The sequence below is a fragment of the Orycteropus afer genome, unplaced genomic scaffold, assembly GCF_000298275.1.
Source record: "Orycteropus afer afer isolate SDZICR_OR568_19922 unplaced genomic scaffold, OryAfe1.0 scaffold00003, whole genome shotgun sequence".
In the NCBI taxonomy this organism is placed as follows: Eukaryota; Metazoa; Chordata; class Mammalia; order Tubulidentata; family Orycteropodidae; genus Orycteropus; species Orycteropus afer.
Window position 1 is genome coordinate 25,847,278 of NW_006921590.1, and position 17,510 is coordinate 25,864,787.

Sequence of the window (17,510 nt, forward strand, 5' to 3'; positions counted from 1 at the left end):
TTGTTTTGGTTTGCATCTCTCTAATGGCTAATGAGTGTGAACATTTCCTCATGTGTTTGTTGGGTGCCTGAATATCCTCTTGGTGAAGTGTCTATTCATGTCTTCTGCCCATTTTTTAAATGGATTTTTAATCTTTTTGTTGTTGAGGTGTTGGAGTTTTCTATAAATTTCAGAGATAAGTCCCTTGTCAGACAAGACATTGCTGAATATTTTTTCCCAATCTGTAGGTTCTTTTTTGACTCTTGAAGAAGTATTTTGAAGCACATAAAAATTTACTTTTTAGAAGGTCCCATTCATCTAGTTTTTCTTCGGCTGTTTATACATTTTGGGTTATGCTTAACAGTCTATTTATACCATAAATTAGAACCCGTAAGTTTTTTCCTTAAAGAGCTTTTTAGTTTTAGGTTTCACATTTAAGTGTTTGATCCATCTGGAGTTAGTTTTTGTGTATGGTGTGAGGTACAGATCTTGTTTCGTTTTTCTGCAATAGATAACTAGTTTTGCCAGAAACATTTGTTAAAGAGACCATCTCTTCCCCCATTTAATGTCTTTTAGTCCTTTGTAAAAAATCAGCTGACCATACGTTGATGGGGGCTCTGGTGCCATAGTGCCTAAGGCATTTGACTACTAACCAGAAGGCTGGTGGTTCAAATCCACAGCTACTCCTAGGCAGGAAGGTTGGGCGATCTACTTCCATAGTGATACTGCCTCGGAGTCACTATGAGTCGGATCCGACACGACGGCAGTGCATTTTTGGTATATGTCAGTGGATCTATTTCTGGGTTAATTCTGTTCCACTGATCTATATATCTGTCTGTACAATTACCAGGCCGTTTTGACTACTGTGGTTGTATAGTAGGTTTTGAGATCTTGGAGTGTGAGACCTCCTACTGTGTTCTTCTTCAGTAGTGCTTTGCTTATTCAAGATTTCTTTCCTTTCCATATAAAATTGTTGTCGTTAGGTGCTGTCGAGTCACCTCCAACTCATAGCAGCCCCATAAACAGCAGAATGAAATACCACCCCGTCCCGCACCAGCTCCACGGTCTCCACTATACTTGAGCCCATCACCACAGCCACTGTGTCAATCCATCTCATTGAGGGCCTTCCCCTCTTTCATTGACCTCTACCTCACCAAACATGACATCCTTCTCCAGGGAATGGCCCCATCTGAAAACATGACCAAAGTAGGTGAGACAAAGTCTGGCCATTTTCGCTTCCAAGGAGCATTCCAACTGCACTTCCTCCAGGACAGCTCTATTAGTTCTTTTAGCAGTCCACGGTACTTTCAGCATTCTTCACCAGCACACAACTCAAAAGCATCAATTCTTCTTCAGTTTTCCTTATTAATTGTCCAGCTCTCACATGCATATGAAGTGATTGAAAATATCATGGCATGTGTCAGGTGCACCTTAGTCCTCAGGGAGATATCTTTGCTCCTCAGCACTTGAAAGAAGTCCTTTGCAGCTGAGTTGCCCACTGCTATACATCATCTGATGTCCTGACTGCTGCTTCCATTGGCATCAATTATAGAACCAAGCAATGTGAAGCATTTGACACCTTCAATCTTTTCTCCATTTATCGTGATGCTGCTTATAAATCTAGTTGTGAGGATTTTTGTTTTCTTTATATTGAGGTGTAATCCATACTGCAGACTGTATTTTTCAAACTTCATCAGTAAGTGCTTCAAGTCATCCTCACTTTCAGTGAGCAAAGTTGTGGCATCAGTGTATCACAGGTTAATGATTCTCCCTCCAATCTTTACACCACGTTCTTCTTCATATAGTCCAGCTTCTTGGATTATTTGCTGAGCATACAGATTGAATAAGTATGGGGAAAGGATACAACCCTGACACACTCCCTTCTTGATTCTAAACCATGCAGTGTCCCCTTATTCTGTTTGAATGACAGCCTCCTGGTCTATGTACAGGTTCCTCATGAGTACAATGAAGTGTTCTGGAATTCCCATTCTTCTCAATGTTATCCACAATTTGTTATAATCCACACAATCAAATGCTTTTGCATAAAACACAAGTAAACGTCTTTCTAGTATTCTTTGGCTTGAGCCAAGATCCATCTGACGTCAGCAATGATATCCCTTGTTCCACGTCCTGTTCTGAATCCAGTCTGCACCTCTGGAAGTTCTCTGTCAATATACTGCTGCAACCGTTTTTGAATTATTTTCAGTAAAATTTTACTTGCATGCAATATTAATGATATTGTTTGATAATTTCCACATTCTGTGGGATCACTTTTCTTTGGAATGGGTACAAATATGGATCTCTTTCAGTCATTCAGCCAGGTAACTGTCTTCCAAATCTCTTGGCATAGATGACTGAGTGCCTCCAGTTTGGCATCCATTTGTTGAAACATCTCAGTGGGAATTTGGTCAATTCCTGGAGCCTTGTTCTTCACCAGTTCCTTCAGTGAAGCTTTGACTTCTTCCTTCCATACCATTGGTTCTTGATCATATGCCACCTCCTTAAATGGATGAAGATTGACCAATTCTTTTTGGTACAGTGACTCTGTGTACTCCTTCCATCTTCTTTTGATGCTTCCTGTATCACTCAATATTTTGCCCATAGAATTTTCAATATTGCAACTCGAGGCTTAAATTTTTTCCTCGGTTCTTTCAGCTTGAGAAATGCCAAGGGTGTTCTTTCCTTTTGGTTTTCTAACTCCAGGTCTGTGCACATTTCATTATAGTAATTGGCTTTGTCTGCTCGAGCTGCTCTTTGAAATCTTCTGTTCAGCTCTTTTATCCTGTCGTTTCTTCCATTTGCTTTTAGCTGCTCTCCACTCAAGGGCAAGTTTCAGAGTCTCTTCTGACATCCATTTTGGTCTTTTCTTCTTTTGTTGTCCTTTTATTGACCTCTTGCTTTCTTCATGGATGATGTTCTTGATGCCATCCCACAATTCTTCTGGTTTTTGGTCATTGGTGTTCAGTGCATCACATCTATTCTTTAGATGGTTTCTAAATTCAGGAGGTATATATTCAAGGTCCTATTTTGGCTCTCGTGGACTTGTTTTAATTGTCTTCAACTTCAAGTTGAACTTGCATATGAGCAATTAATGGTCTGTTCCACAACTGGCTCTTGGCCTTGTTTTGGCTGAAGATACTGAGCTTTTCTATTGCCTCTTGCCACAGAAATAGTCAGTCTGATTCTTGTGTACTCCATCTGGCAAAGTCCACATCTATAGCCACCATTTTTGTTGTTGAAAAAGGTATTTGCAATGAATAAGTCATTGGTCTTGCAAAATTCTATCATGAGATGTCCAGCATTATTTCTTTCACCAAGGCCAAATTTTCCAATTACCAGTGATTCTTCTTCGTTTCCAACTTTTGCCTTCCAGTTACCAGTGATAAGCAACACATCTTGATTATACATTTGGTCAATTTCAGACTTCAGAAATTGATAAAAGTCTTCAATTTCCTCATCTTTGGCTTTGATGGTTGGTGCATAAATTTGAGTAATAGTCATATTAACAGATCTTCCTTGTAGGAGTATGGATATTATCCTATCACTAATAGCATTGTACTTCAGGACAGATCTTGAAACATCCTTTGTGATGATGAATGCCATGCCATTCCTCTTTAATTTGTCATTCCTAGCATAGTAGGCCTCGTGGTTGTCTAATTTAAAATGGCCAAAACTGGTCCATTTCAACTCACTAATGCCTAGTATATCAATTTTTATGCATTCCATTTCATTTTTGACAACTTGCAATTATCCTAAATTCATACTTTGTACATTCCATGTTCCGATAATCTATGGATGTTTGCAGCTGTTTCTCTTCAATTTGAGTCGTGCCATGTCAGCAAATGGAGGTCTTGAAAGCTTTTACTTTATCCATATCAGTAAGGTTGGTTCTACTCTGATGATCCACCTCTTTCTCAGTCATGTTTTGAGAGCTTTCTGACTTACGGGACTCATCCTCCTGCACTGTATCAGACAGTGTTTCTGGGATATTCATACAATTGCCCAGTAATGTATCAGACAGTGTTTCTCTGCTATTCATAAGGTTTTCCCTGGCTAATTCTTTGAGAAGTGGATGGCCTCATCCTTTTTCCTAGTCTGTTTCAGGCTGTAAGCTGCAACACTGGTGGCACAGCTTGAAGCCTCACAGCAACATGCAAGCCACCACAGTATGACAAACTGATAGACAAGTTTGTCTCCCTTAGCTGTTCGAAACCTCTCCAGTTCCTGCCTTGTGGGTGAGCCCTGTACCCTCCTCTTACCTGGATCCCTGCCACTGCTCTGTCTGTGGTCCCCTGGTTTCTCTTTCCCTGCTTCCTGCCTCTTGTGGGTGGGGCCTGTGTCCCTCCCCTTACCTGAGGTCCCTGCCGCTGCTCTGTCTGTGGTCCCCCGGCTTCTCTTTTCCCCACTTCCTGCCTCTAATATAAAATAAGTGATTGTTTTGTCCATATCCTTAAAGAATGCTGATCTGGATCTGGATTGAGATTGCATTGAATGTATAGATTGCATTGGGTAGTATTGACATTTTCACAGTGTTCAGTCTTCCTATCCACGAGCATGATATGTTCTTCCATTTATGTAGATCTCTTACAGTTTCTTGGAGTAGTGATCTGTAGTTTTCTTTGTACAGGTCTTTTGTGTCTCTAGTGAGATTTATTCTCAAGTATTTTGTTTTTATGGTAGCTATTGTAAATGGTGTAGATTTCCTTTTCAACAGTCTCTTTCCAGGTGTAGAGGAATTCAACCGATTTTTGTATGTTGATCTTGTATCTGTCACTATGCTAAATCTCCCAATTAGTTCCAGTAGTTTTCTTGCTGAGTCTCTTAGGTTTTTCTATGTATAGGATCATATAATCTACAAATAGGGATAGTTTGACTTCTTCCTTACTAATTTGGATGACTTTGATTTCCTTTTCTTGCCTTATTGCCCTGGCTAGGACTTCCAATACAGTGTTGAACAGAAGTGGTGATAAAGGGCATTCTAGTCTGATTCCTGTTTGCAAGGGGGAATGGTTTCAGTCTCTCTCCATGGAGAATAATGTTGGCTGTTGGTTTTGCATATATGCCCTTTGTTATATTGAGGAATGTCTCTTCTATTCCTATTTTGCTGAGAATTTTTATCAGGAGTGGGTGTTGAATTTTATCAAATGCCTTTTCTGTATCGATTGATATGATCATGTGGTTCTTTTTCTTTATTTTACTTAGGTGATAGATTACATTAATTTTTTTTTTTCTAATGTTGAACCATCCTTGCATACCTGGTATGAACCCCACTTGGTCATAATGTATTATTTTTTTGATATGTTGTTGGAGTCTCTTGGCTAGGATTTGGTTGAAGATTTTTGCATGTGTGTTCATGAGAGATATTGGTCTGTAGTTTTCCTTTTGAGTGATGTCTTTGCCTGGTTTTGGTATCAAGGTTATGCTTGCTTCATAAAATGAATTTGGGAGGATTTCATCCTTTATTATAGAATAATTTGAGTAGGATTTTTGTCAGTTAGTCTCTGATTCTTAAGTTAGTCTTGATTCAGGATCCTTTTTTTCAATGATAGACATCAACACCACGCTCATGGCACTTCTGGTGAAAGCAACTTGGGATTTGTTCTCTTTCTTGGAAAACTTTCACTGTTTCTAAACCTGATTGTTCATTCATTGGAAATCCCTGCATTACAATGGAGACCTTTTCCTTTTGCAGGAAGAACCAAGCCCCTTGGGACTATGTATGTGTGAGGTCATAATCCTCAGAACCCTAGGGATACCAAGTTTGCTGTAGCTCAGGCTTGAAACCCTGGGGTGTTCAGGAGCCCCTAACAGAGTTAATTCTCCACAAGACAGAGCCTAAGAACACTTGTTTTCTGCCCCCCTCTGAGAGGTAGAAGCTGCCAATGATTACCTTTCTTAATTAGTTAGGGACTATAAGTGTTTTAGAGTTGTGAAAATCCAAAGTGGGACCAGACAAAGGCCCTAGCCTCCTGTGGCTATGCGAGTCTCCCTGTGCCTGCTTTCCCTTTTAGCAGACTATGTGGGGATGCTGGTGGTACATACTCAATATCATCCCCTTTTCTACCTTTTTGCCACCCTCATTAAGTTAAGTCAGTTTTGAGGTCTTTCCTACTCATGGAACCTTGCTGAGTGGAGAAGTTGCTGGCTGTAAAGGAACAGGGGTCAGAGAAGTATCTGATCCCTGCTCTGAGAAGGGTTTTGATGCCACCTCTGTGCAGAAGAACCCAAGTGCCCTCTGAGAACTAAGTACTTTTTTAAATTTTCCAACAGTTTTCAGTACCCTGAAATCATGACTTGTGAAATTGTATCTTCTTCCCCAGGTCAGTCAGCTTTCTTCTCCACAGGACTGAAAACTGCAGATTCTCATATATCCTGACAAGTAGACTGGCATTATTACAAGAAATAAGTCAGTCACAGAGGGACAAATATTGTCTGATCCCATGTGTATAAAATATTTAGGGTAGGCAAATATACACTGACCATGAGTTATTAGTGGTTACCAGGGGTAGAAGGGGAAATAGAGAGCCACTGCTCAGAGGGCACTGAGCTTCCATTAAGGGTGGAGGAAAAATCTGGAAGCAGATAGTAGTGATGGTCACACAACATGATGAACGTAATTAGTGTCATTGAATTGTGTAAGTAAAAATGTTGAAATGGTAAATTTTTTGTTATGTATGTATGCTTACAATAAAAAAAATATGTGTTTGTCAATGTTTGTAAACTACTTGTTCAATCTACTAAGGAAAATGGGACTTTTTTTTTTTTTTTTAAATAGAATCAGGAACTCCTGCTTTTAAGAGATTTTCTCCTAAAGATTAGAAATTTAGAAGTATGGATATGGTACTATTTTGTTTTGTGAAATCTAAATAACTTGCTTTATTTTTTAAGTTATCATATGGCAGATATAAATACGGTTACAAGTATGATCCGAAATATTAGTATTTGACAATTAACTCTTTGGTTTTCTTTTTTAACCCTTTGACATAATCATTTTTGTGTTCTTTTTTATATCTGGTATAATTATTATAGTTTTAGATCTATTCTGTAGGAGGTTATGTCACTCCTATGTATCAAGGTCCTTTGGGGGCCTGAGGTAACTTAAGACTGAGACAGGCAGAACCTCAGGAGATTTTGTTAGCCATATGCTATCTCACAGAACATGGGAGCCAGACAAAAAGTCCTGCTCTTGGCCCAGCTCATGAAGATTTTACGAATTTTATGAATTTCCAACTTGTAATTTCCACAGATCTTCCCAGGTTTTCCTGATTCTACCACCTTTCCATCAACAAGGAGTGAAGGGATCAGGAGGAAAAAAATCTAATGCTGTCCTGACCAGAGGCCTTGGCTTACTCTTTGCTCTTCCACTCCTCGGAAGGAAGATGGGGCAATCTACTTCCGTAGTGATACTGCCTCGGAAACCCAAGGAGGGGTCGCTATGAGTCGGTCGGACTCGATGGCACATAACAACAACAACAACAAGATTTAGTACCACTCACATCTTTGGCTCTGGCTTTTCCAGAAGCTTATTTCCTAAATTTGCATATTGATGGGGCCATAAAATGCTCCAGGCAGATTCTCGGCTCTGTAATGTCCTCTTTATGGAATTTAATATCCTCTATAAGATATGACCTCTTCCTGACTGGCTCAGTCCCACAGACTCACCACTCCTGGATTTCTTGACCTCTTTTGTGCAGTAGTATCTGCCATTTCTCTCTGGGCATCCCACTGTTAGCTTTCTTTCGAATGTCACCTCTTCTCAGGAAAACCCTTTTTGACTTCTCAGGTCCAGAACTGACCCTATTATGGTTTATAGTAGTATTTCTCAAACTTCAGTGTAGCCCCTGAGTCACTTGCAGATCTTGTTAAAATGCAGATTCTGGATTCCGTTGGTCTGGGGAGGGGCCTGGAATGCTGCTGTTCTAAGAAGCTCCCTGTGATTGTGATGCTGCAGGTCCATGGACCACACTGATTAATAATGGACAGAAATTGGCTCTCCTGACAGCAGTAGCTCACCTCCTAGATGAATGAATACTGGGAAAAGCCTCCAGTGACAAACTTTCTTATCTGTTTAGGAAAAAAAAAAGATTTTAATAGGGACAGAAGATAAGGAGGAGCCACCTGAGGGAAGGCTTTCTTGTTCACCCCAGGTAGAGGATGAGGAGAGGAGGCCAGGCAGGGAAGAGACAAGTTTAATCATATTCACAGGCACAAGAGTGAGGCAGGTTTAATGATATTCAGAGAACAAAGGAGGAAGAAAACGGGAAGCAGAACTCTTTGTAGAGGGACTGGAGGGTTTTAAACATCTCAGGGAAAGGCATTGAACTGAACAATATGAAGTAAAATATAAGAGAGAAAGTGGACTAATCAGATGGAAGAGGTTAAAGAGCAACATAGTAAAGAAGGATAAGAGGAACAGGAAACCACTCCTTTGAGTGCTTTCTTCTCCATTTCCTGTACACTAATTTATAATTTCATTTTGCTATGCTTATCCGAGTTCCTTTCCCTCTTTTTCCTTTTCTCTTGCCTAGCCAAAGCAAACAAGTTTGTATTTCAAAAGCAGTTGTAGGAGATAGAATCAGATTTGGGAAAGAGAATGGGCTAGCTGTGTCCCCTCTGAAACAGGTTATAAAAATTCTTTGAAATATTTAAGGGATGGCTTGCTGTGTTTTTCAGACCCTAACAGGGCCTTTTATTTCAGCAAGCATTTTCTACTTGATTGAATTTGGGCTTAGAAATCTTGAAGGACAGTCGACTATGGAGCTGGAATCATGTTTGATTTCTTTAAAGGATGGTGGCTTAAAAACAACTCGATTCTGTAATATACAAGGCAGAGCCAGTCCCTCTTCTATCCTGTGGCATTTACAGTTGTGCTGGTGGCAGAATTGGGGTTCTGTGAGAAGTATATAGTATACCAGGCCTCCATACATGAAATGATAATGAGGATCCAAGATCAAACCATGTCCTTCTTTTTCTAAGAGAAGCAATTATAATAATTCTATCTGCTCTCTTCAAAGAGAACCACAGCAAATAAAAGTTGAGGGTGTAAATACTTACGGTCAAATAATCTCTCAAATACATATAGACACATTTTCTCTGTTCTTTGTTCTTAAAGTTCTCCGTGTGGCATCAGTGAACCTTCAAAATTTAGAACCAATTTCATCTACTTAAATAATTATTATACAGCACAGGAAGAAGATTTCTTAAAAATAATTTATGACTTTTCTCACAAATTCCTCACCACAGTGTGACATGGCTTCATTTTACTTCCCCCCCCCCTTTTTTTTTTTTAAGTTTTTATTGTGATTTGGGTGAAAGTTTACAGAGCAAATTCATTTTCCATACAACAATTCATACACATTTTGTTTCAGTACATCAACTGCAATTCCCCACAAGGTAACAACTCTCTTCCCACTTCCTCCCTGTAGTTACCTCTTCCTTGTGTCTTTCCCTCTCATGCACTCCCCTACCCCTCAGCTATCTCCCTATGCAAACACTGCCCTTTGTTCTCCCATGCTCCTTTTAAGATTAGTTTGAACTTCCCATTCTGCTTTTAATAAGAAGACACTCTTGGAATAGCTCCTCATAAAAGTCACTTACCAAGGAAAACCAGTCCATATAGCACCAACTCTAGATTGCTCAGGTACAGCAGGTATTGTGAGGATAGGGCACAAATGGGCAGTGTTTCATTCTGTTGTACATACAGTCACTATAAGTCAGAGCCAACTCAACGGCACCTAACAAAACAACTAAACTGCACACAACTAGATTGCAAACAACAGCTAGATTGCAAACAACAACTAGATTGCAAACACAGACACACACAAAAAAAAAAACTGGGAAAAAGGCGAATTAATTTATTGAAATACCTATTGATGTTTTGGAGAAGTTTAACGATTTTTTAAAAGTATGAATTCTTTCATTTTGTTGCCTCTTAGATCTCTTTATTTTAGGAAATTGCAATTCATAGTATCACAGCCTTTTAAAACTAGAAGAGAACTTACAAGTTACCCAAGTCAACACCTTCAATTTGGAGATAAGGAAATGAGCAGGGCCACTAAGGTTAAGGTTAGAGGATACCCTTGGCATCAGCTTTAAAAAGGCACTCAGTTTCAAGTTTGCAAGTGAGTGCCTTCCTAAATTTTGCAGCATTTTATTTGCTTGCTTTACCCGAGTCCTGGTCCCAAGCTGCCTTACTTTAATAATGTTATCATGTTTAAGGGAAAGGATTAGGTTGCCTTTTGTTTCCAAGCAGTTTTCTAAGAAGAACATTATTTCATTTGTGGTAGAGCTATTTCCTTCTATCAGCTTCTCATGAATTGTTAATTACCTTCAGCAGGGATTTAATGAAGCAACTTCAGAGAACCTGCATGCATCTCAGCTCATTCCTTCCCTGAACCTCATGGAACTTGAATCAAGTGCAGAGGACACCACAGCTGACCTTGGAGAGCATGGTATGAGTTTGCAGTTGTATTTAGAAGACTGCTGTCAGCTGACACACATGGGTTGGTGTCATGGGGGTTCCATGTGTGTGGGTCCTGACTGACCTCATAGAGAAACCAGGGATATATATGATCATGTGCCATCGGTTTGCTAGAGCTGGGTTATGATCAGGATAAAGAGCCAAAAAACCAAAGGGTTTGTCTGTCCTCTCATGTCTTTTTTGTAATAGTGTCACACCACATGAGGGACCGCTTCCTCTGCCCAGGTTAAACAATGCCATAATTAACTTGACTTTGGCTAAGTGTCAGGACTGTGAATGCTCTTGTGTTTCCTCTTCTGTAAATGCTTTCCCTGGCCTCGTAATTTTAAATTGAAGAAGTGAAGTCAGGGTTCGGAAAGTCAATTCAGATTTGTAATCATGGCCACGGAGGGGGAAAGTGCTCAAAGCTGCCGCCCAGATGGGGGAGATGTTTGATAGCCTAAGGCTTAAAAACTTGAGTTTTGTGGTTAAAAAATCTGGTCCGTCACTTCCTGGCATTTGGTGGTTCAGTGGTAGAGTCCTCACCTTCTTTGCTTGAAAATGTGGTTTGATTTCTGGCCATTGTGTCTCACCCGTCTGTCAGTGGGGGCTTGTGTGTTGTTGGGATGCTGAACAGGTTTCAGCGGAGCTTCCAGACTAACAGACTAATAAGAAAGGCCTGGAGCTCCAATTCTGAAAATCAGCCAGTGTAAACCTGTGGATCACGTTGGTCTGATTCCTAATGGGTTATGGGGATGATGCATTTCAGCAGCCTTTCGTTCTGTTGTGTATAGGGTTGCCATAAATTGGAACAGATAACCACAGCACTTTCTGAGAAGCCCCTGGCAACTTAATCTAAGTCTCACGTTTCTTACCCGTGAAACAAGAATGATAATAGCTCCTTTCAGGGTTGTGTAATGCTCTTACCTGAGAGCCTAGCACACAGTCAAAGTTGAAGAAAGAGAGCAGTTATGACAATGAAGGTGAGGATTATACACACAGGGACCTTTTCCATCTCGTTCACCATTCATTCGCCCTTGTATTTAGGATAAAATGTCAGACACATTGTAGGCATTCAATAACTATCTCTTGAAGAAATGAATGAATGGATAAATAAACAAATGGTAAACTGTGTTTATCTGGATCTTTGGGAAATATGCATCAAGACAGAATTAAATTGCAAGGATATTACTAGGGGAAATCCTGCATGGAAATAAGAAAGGAGTTGGAAAAGGCTGGAAGAACCATCAGACCAGGATGCAAGTCTGGCTCTTAGTGAAGGAGAGAAGAGGTTATGTGGAAGTGTCCTAGTCTACTAAGCAGCCAAAGGAAGATTCTGCGTAGGATCAGGAAGTCCTCAAGCCAGAGTCTGCCATCAGCGCCCTGCCTTAGTATCCCTGCTGTGCTCAGGCAGTGAAGAAGAGACACCTGTAGGGAGGCATAAGAGCCTCCCAAGAAAATGCAGAATGGATTTCAGCTCCCAGCTTGGTCACTTGTGCTCCCCGTAGTTGGAGGTCTGTGAGGTACATCCTCATGGCTCTACAGTGCTGTACCAACCCTCTTTGGCAATAGTTCATTTTCTTCTCAAATTGAGAGTTAAGGTAGTGAAGCTTGGGTTGATGGGTCATCTCAGCCTTAATTTGCCCTTGAGGGCTTCCTGGCACAGCAATTAGAACTTGTGCTGCCTCCATCAACTTAAAGGAAACTACCACCTGAGCTCTTTAGATTGACATTTGCCAACTTTTAAAGTGATCCTGTGGAAGCCATCTTGTAATACACATGATGGACAAACAGATGTGTATATCAGATGAATTTGTATCTCCAGCCCTTTTGAGGTATTTCCCTAATATATTATAGTCATTTTCCAAAGTAAAATTTGGAAGATAGAAATGTCCAATGAGCTTTTCTTTCCAAGAATATAAAATCAACAAAGTTAGGACATTGTGTAGCACCTGAAATAGATGGCTTGTGCTCTGGTGGAGGGCAGACCCATAGCTGTGTATAAAGGAGAAACCCCAGGACAGGATTTTCAATGGGTGGTCTAGGATCAAGAAGTCTAGGCACAGATTCATGGCTTTAAATAGGAAAAGAACTTATTACTTTGTTTCATACATGAAAAGCCAAAGACATTAAGTGATTTGCTCAAGGACTCTGTCTTTCCTTCTAGTTCAGCACCTTTGATATTTTCCCCAAAGTCTGTACATTTGGAGGAGCTATGTATTTGGAGGAGGTAAGAACAATTGATTTGTAAGGAACAGACAAGCATGTCAAATGAATTGGGCCTTTAGAGGCAGAGTCTTTGTGTGTCTCTATGCTATTTTTTTGTGAATTGTAGCAGCTGGATTACCTCTAAGTCAGTCCTGCCCCACAGACTCCAGCTGCAACCTGGAGACTCAAGCTGGTGTCCTATCTCTCACTTTGCCTTTTGTCATGGAAGTTTCAATATGGTGGATAGTGCATTGAATTACTAGTCATATTTGGAAAGGTCAAATCTATTCCTCTGACCACCTTGTCCCATGGTATAAGGAAACACTGCTTAGGTCTCTATAATAAGCTAGAAGTTTCAAAGAATCTGGGCCAAATGCCTTGTAAAATACTTTAAACATATTCCTTATTTTTCCTCTCTGTAAAATTTTTTCTAAATGTTATTCTTTTTAAAATATTAAAAAAAGAATTGGAACAACAAAAATGCAATTTATGGGTTTTATAAATCGTTAGAATAATGGACAGCCACCAGATGACTGGTGATCACATAGTTTGATCATGAAATGAGGCTTCAATTTATTGTTGAACTCTGAAGTGGTTAATTATTCTCCCGATGCTCTTTGCCTTTCAACTCCAAACTTTTAGTGCCCAGAGGAAGTTTTTATTTGTTTACTTTTTATGTAGCACATATATATAAAATAAAATTACACAGTCATATTTTAAACTCCCACATCAATATTTAATCAGTCTTTGATGTTGAATTAGAAAATTCCCTCTGGGATGTGAAGGGTTAGTTGCAGGGTAAGAAGACAGGATACGACTAATGTACATTTGATATGCTTTTAGTTCACTACAGCTGATTTAATCTAGACAAAGTCATGAATAAACATCATAATCAAATGAGAAAGCACAATTGAAGCTTTAAAGGAATTTTCCATATTTAACTCTTTATATGTAATGCTGAAGATTTTTTACACATTATTTTTTGCCAGACACTTCACTGCACTCTAGCCTTATTTTCAGCAACTCATAGCTAAGTTGCAGAGAAGAGTTTCCTGCAAAGCTGTGGCACAGCCTGAGACTAATGGGCCTAAACTGACCCAGAGCATGGCTCCTGCACTCACCTTTCAGATGTGGAGGCTTCCCAGGAATAGGCCTTAGCTGCCCACCCACAGCTTGACCAGCTGTCACCTCTTACTTTCCCTTTCAGCCACTCCTGGAGCAAATCCTGAGCCCCTTCCCTGTCTGTATTAGAGAAAGCCCTGACCACAAGTGGATTGTACTGTGCTTGCCCATAAGAAATCCACATGCACTTTTTAGTAGTGGGCTAATTCATGACTTATGACACACATCTTGACATCTCTTCCTGTTAAATGTCCAAGTGGAAGCAAAGTGATTTGTACTCTGTTAAGTAGTGATATAAAATATTGTTTTAATTTAAAAATAAAATAATCTCTATTAACTAAGCAGTTCCACTGGTACATAATTACCCAAAAAACATGAACTGTGTTTCTGAAATGGTTTGACAAAATAGCTGTAACAGTAGACTCAAACATACCAACAATCATGAAGATGGGACAGGGCCCAGCAACATTTTGTTCTGTTGTACATAAGGTCACCGTGAGCCGGAGCTCACTCAGTGGGAAGTAATGACAACAACAAGATCTGTACATAAATGTTCTTAGCAGCTTTATTCATAAATATAAAAATTTAGAAACAAGTCAGATGCCCATCAGTAGGTGAATACATTAACAAACTTTTATTTGCATGCAACAGGATACTACCCAGCAATAAAAAAGCAAACAAACTACTAGCACACATGACAATATGGAATCTCAAAAACATGATGCTGAGTGAAAGGAGCCTCATATGAAAAAGTTTAAAATGAATGATCCACTTATATGAAGTTCTGGGACCAGCACTATCACTAAGCTGTAGGGATAAAAATTAGGTCAATAGTTGCCTAGAGTGGTAGCAGTGGGAAGTGACTCCTAAAAAGTCACAAGAAAATTTTAGGGGGTAATGGAAAAGTCCTATATCTTGACTGTGGTAATGGTTACCCAGCCATGTACATTAGTCAAAACTCATTGTGATAGTTCAGTTTGTGTGTCAACTTGGCTGGGCCTGGTTGAGGGGCTGGGCAGCTGGATGTAGTATTCCCCATGATGAAACTGGTAATCAACTACATAATGGAATCTACTGTGAGCAGCTGAGTAGCTGCCTTAGGGATATGGTCTGCTTCCTGTATATAAGGAGAAGCCCAGGGGAATGGTCTCTAGCTTGTGTCACACTTGAACCCTGCATGTAGTCATGTTGTTATTCGGCAGGCTGCCATGCTCTGCCAACCTTGGGACTTTCAATGGACTTGAATTAATGGCCTGCTGTGTGATTTGATAACATTGGGACTGTACCTTATTACTTGTTAACCTCAGGTTTGTCAGCCTCAGCATCCAGCAGCTGAGTGAAGAAAAGCCTCCAGCTTCAGTGGGCCAGGAGCAGGAGGCAGAGCCAAAGCTCAAGGTTGAGGGGCTTTCATGCAGCCCCTAGAACCTGGCACTTTGAACTCAGACTTAAAGCCTCCAAACTGTAAGAGAATAAACCCTTGTTTCTTCAAGACATCCCATTTGTCAGAGTGGCACTAGGTACCCAGAACAGAATATGGTACCAAGAGTGGGATGCTGCTCTGACAGATACCTAAATGTGGAAAGAGGAGTGGAGTGTGTCCTTGACCTGAGACCCTGGCAGAGAGGCCCTGATACATAGCATGAGCGATGGCAGGAGCAGAGCCTAGAGACCACTGTGAGAGAAAGCAGAAGCAGAGCCCAGAGACAGGTATGAGACAGCAACAGCCTTACCAGCCCACAGAGAAGAAAGCTGGATGGATGCCTTTGGGTAGGTGGCTTCCTGGTGGAAGGGGTTGCTTTCGGGTATTAATTGGTAGAAGAGACCGGCATGAAATGGAATAGCAGGTTGGCTGCCCACAGAGCAAGAAAGCTGTGTGCTTTTGGGGCAGGAAGATTTCCAGCAGAGTGGATTGCCTTTGGCATTAATCAGCAGAAGTGGAGAGACCAAGGAAATGGAAAGCAGAGCTGCCTCAGCCTCAAGGGTAGGACCATGGCCTTTGGGGGTGGAACTCCCATAGCCCCCTAGATTTCAAAGAGTTAGACCATCACCAGCTTGGTCCTGGAGTGTGGGGCTGCTGGTTCATGTGGGCCAGTGGGATGGAGCCGTGGCCGCTGCCCAAGAGAGAGGGGGCAGGGCTACCATGCCCAAGAGGTAGAGGAACAGGGCCTGCCAGGCCAAGGGGGTGAGGTCACCACTCAGGGACTAGAGTATTAGAGCCACTCAGTGAAAGAGATCTGTACAGTTGCCACTCATTGAAGATCTGTACAGGTGCCAAATTGACAAGGGGTGGAATTGTGGTAGTTCAGTTCATGTGTCAACTTGGCTGGGCCTGGTTGAGTGGCTGGGCAGCTGGATGTAGTATTCCCCATGATGAGACTGGTAATCAGCTACATGGTGGAATCTACTGCAAGCAGCTGAGTAGGTACCTTAGGGATGTGGTCTGGTTCCTGTATAAAAGGAGAAGCCTTGGGGAATGGTCTGTAGCTTATGTCATGCTTGAACCCTGCATGTAGCCATGTTGTTGTTCAGCAGCCTGCCATGCTCTGTCAACCTTGGGACTTTCAATGTACTTGAATTAATGGCCTGCTGTGTGGTAGGAGCTCTGGTGGTGTAATGCCTAAGGCATTTGACTGCTAACCAGAAGGCTGGTGATTCACACCCACCAGCCACTCCTTGGAAGGGAGGTTTGACAATCTACTTCCATAGTGATACTGCCTCGGAAACTCAAGGAGGGGTCACTATGAGTCGGATCTGACTCCATGGCAGTGAGTTTGGTTTTGGTTTTGGTTTGGTTTGGTAACATCAGGACTGTGCCTTTTTACTTCTCAACCATGGGCTTGTCAGCCTCAATAACCAGCAGCTGAGTGAAGAAAAGCCTCCAGCTTCAGTGGGCTGGGAATAGGAGGCAGAGCTGAAACCCAAGGTTGAGGGGCTTTCATGCAGCCCCTAGAGCATGGTACTTTGAACTCGGACTTAAAGCCTCCAAACTGTAAGAGAATAAACTCTTGTTTCTTTAAGCCATCCCATTTGTGGTATAATCTTGTCAAGTGGCACTAGGTAACCAGAACACTCATCAAACTCTATACTTCAAATGAGTGCATCTTGTTGTGTATAAATCATATCTCAATAAAGCTGATAAATTAAAAAAAAATTAAATGTCCAGAAAAAATGAGAAAAATGTCAGGAGTTATTCCCATCAGTCTTTAGTTTTAGCTAATGAATGACTGATAGAGACGGGGGTGATGTAGTGGAGATAGAAAGAAACTGGAAAGATCTCTAGATATTTGTTTGGGACTCAAAGTCCTTAGTACAGAAAGTGATCATGGGTTTTTCTTCTAACACCAGTTGAACAACATTGTCTTCACGAGGAGTGTTCACAAACGAAATGTGGATGCTTCTCTGGGGAGGAAAATTGGCTATTTAGAGATAAAGGGCTGGGATCCTTTGGCCCCTGTCTTTAGTCTTAATAGTTGGCATGCACACATTTGAATGGCCAGGCACCCACAACAACAGATCTAAAAAGAACTGGCATCAAAAAAAAAAAAAAAAAAAAATCAGCTACACTTGACTCAACTGTGACTCATGGTGACCCATGTGCTCCATAGGGTTTGTGTGTGTGTGTGTGTGTGTGTGTGTGTGATTTGGGTGAAGATTTATAGAGCAAATTCACTTTCCATACAGCAGTTCACATACACTTTGTCTCACGTCATTGACCAGTTTACCACAATGCAACAGCTCCCCT

At 41.0% G+C, this 17,510-nt stretch overlaps 1 protein-coding gene across 1 annotated transcript in view; it reads left to right on the forward strand.

Annotated features, from left to right (window-relative positions):
- The window catches only part of NEK11 (NIMA related kinase 11), a 576,822-nt gene that overhangs the window by 273,487 nt on the left and 285,825 nt on the right, over positions 1–17,510 (forward strand). Inside the window, exons 10-12 of the mRNA XM_007937422.1 lie at positions 6,250–6,283; positions 8,052–8,167; positions 10,321–10,430. Of these exons, the coding sequence (XP_007935613.1) occupies positions 6,250–6,283; positions 8,052–8,167; positions 10,321–10,430 (260 nt within the window). The remainder of the gene's footprint in view (positions 1–6,249; positions 6,284–8,051; positions 8,168–10,320; positions 10,431–17,510) is intronic.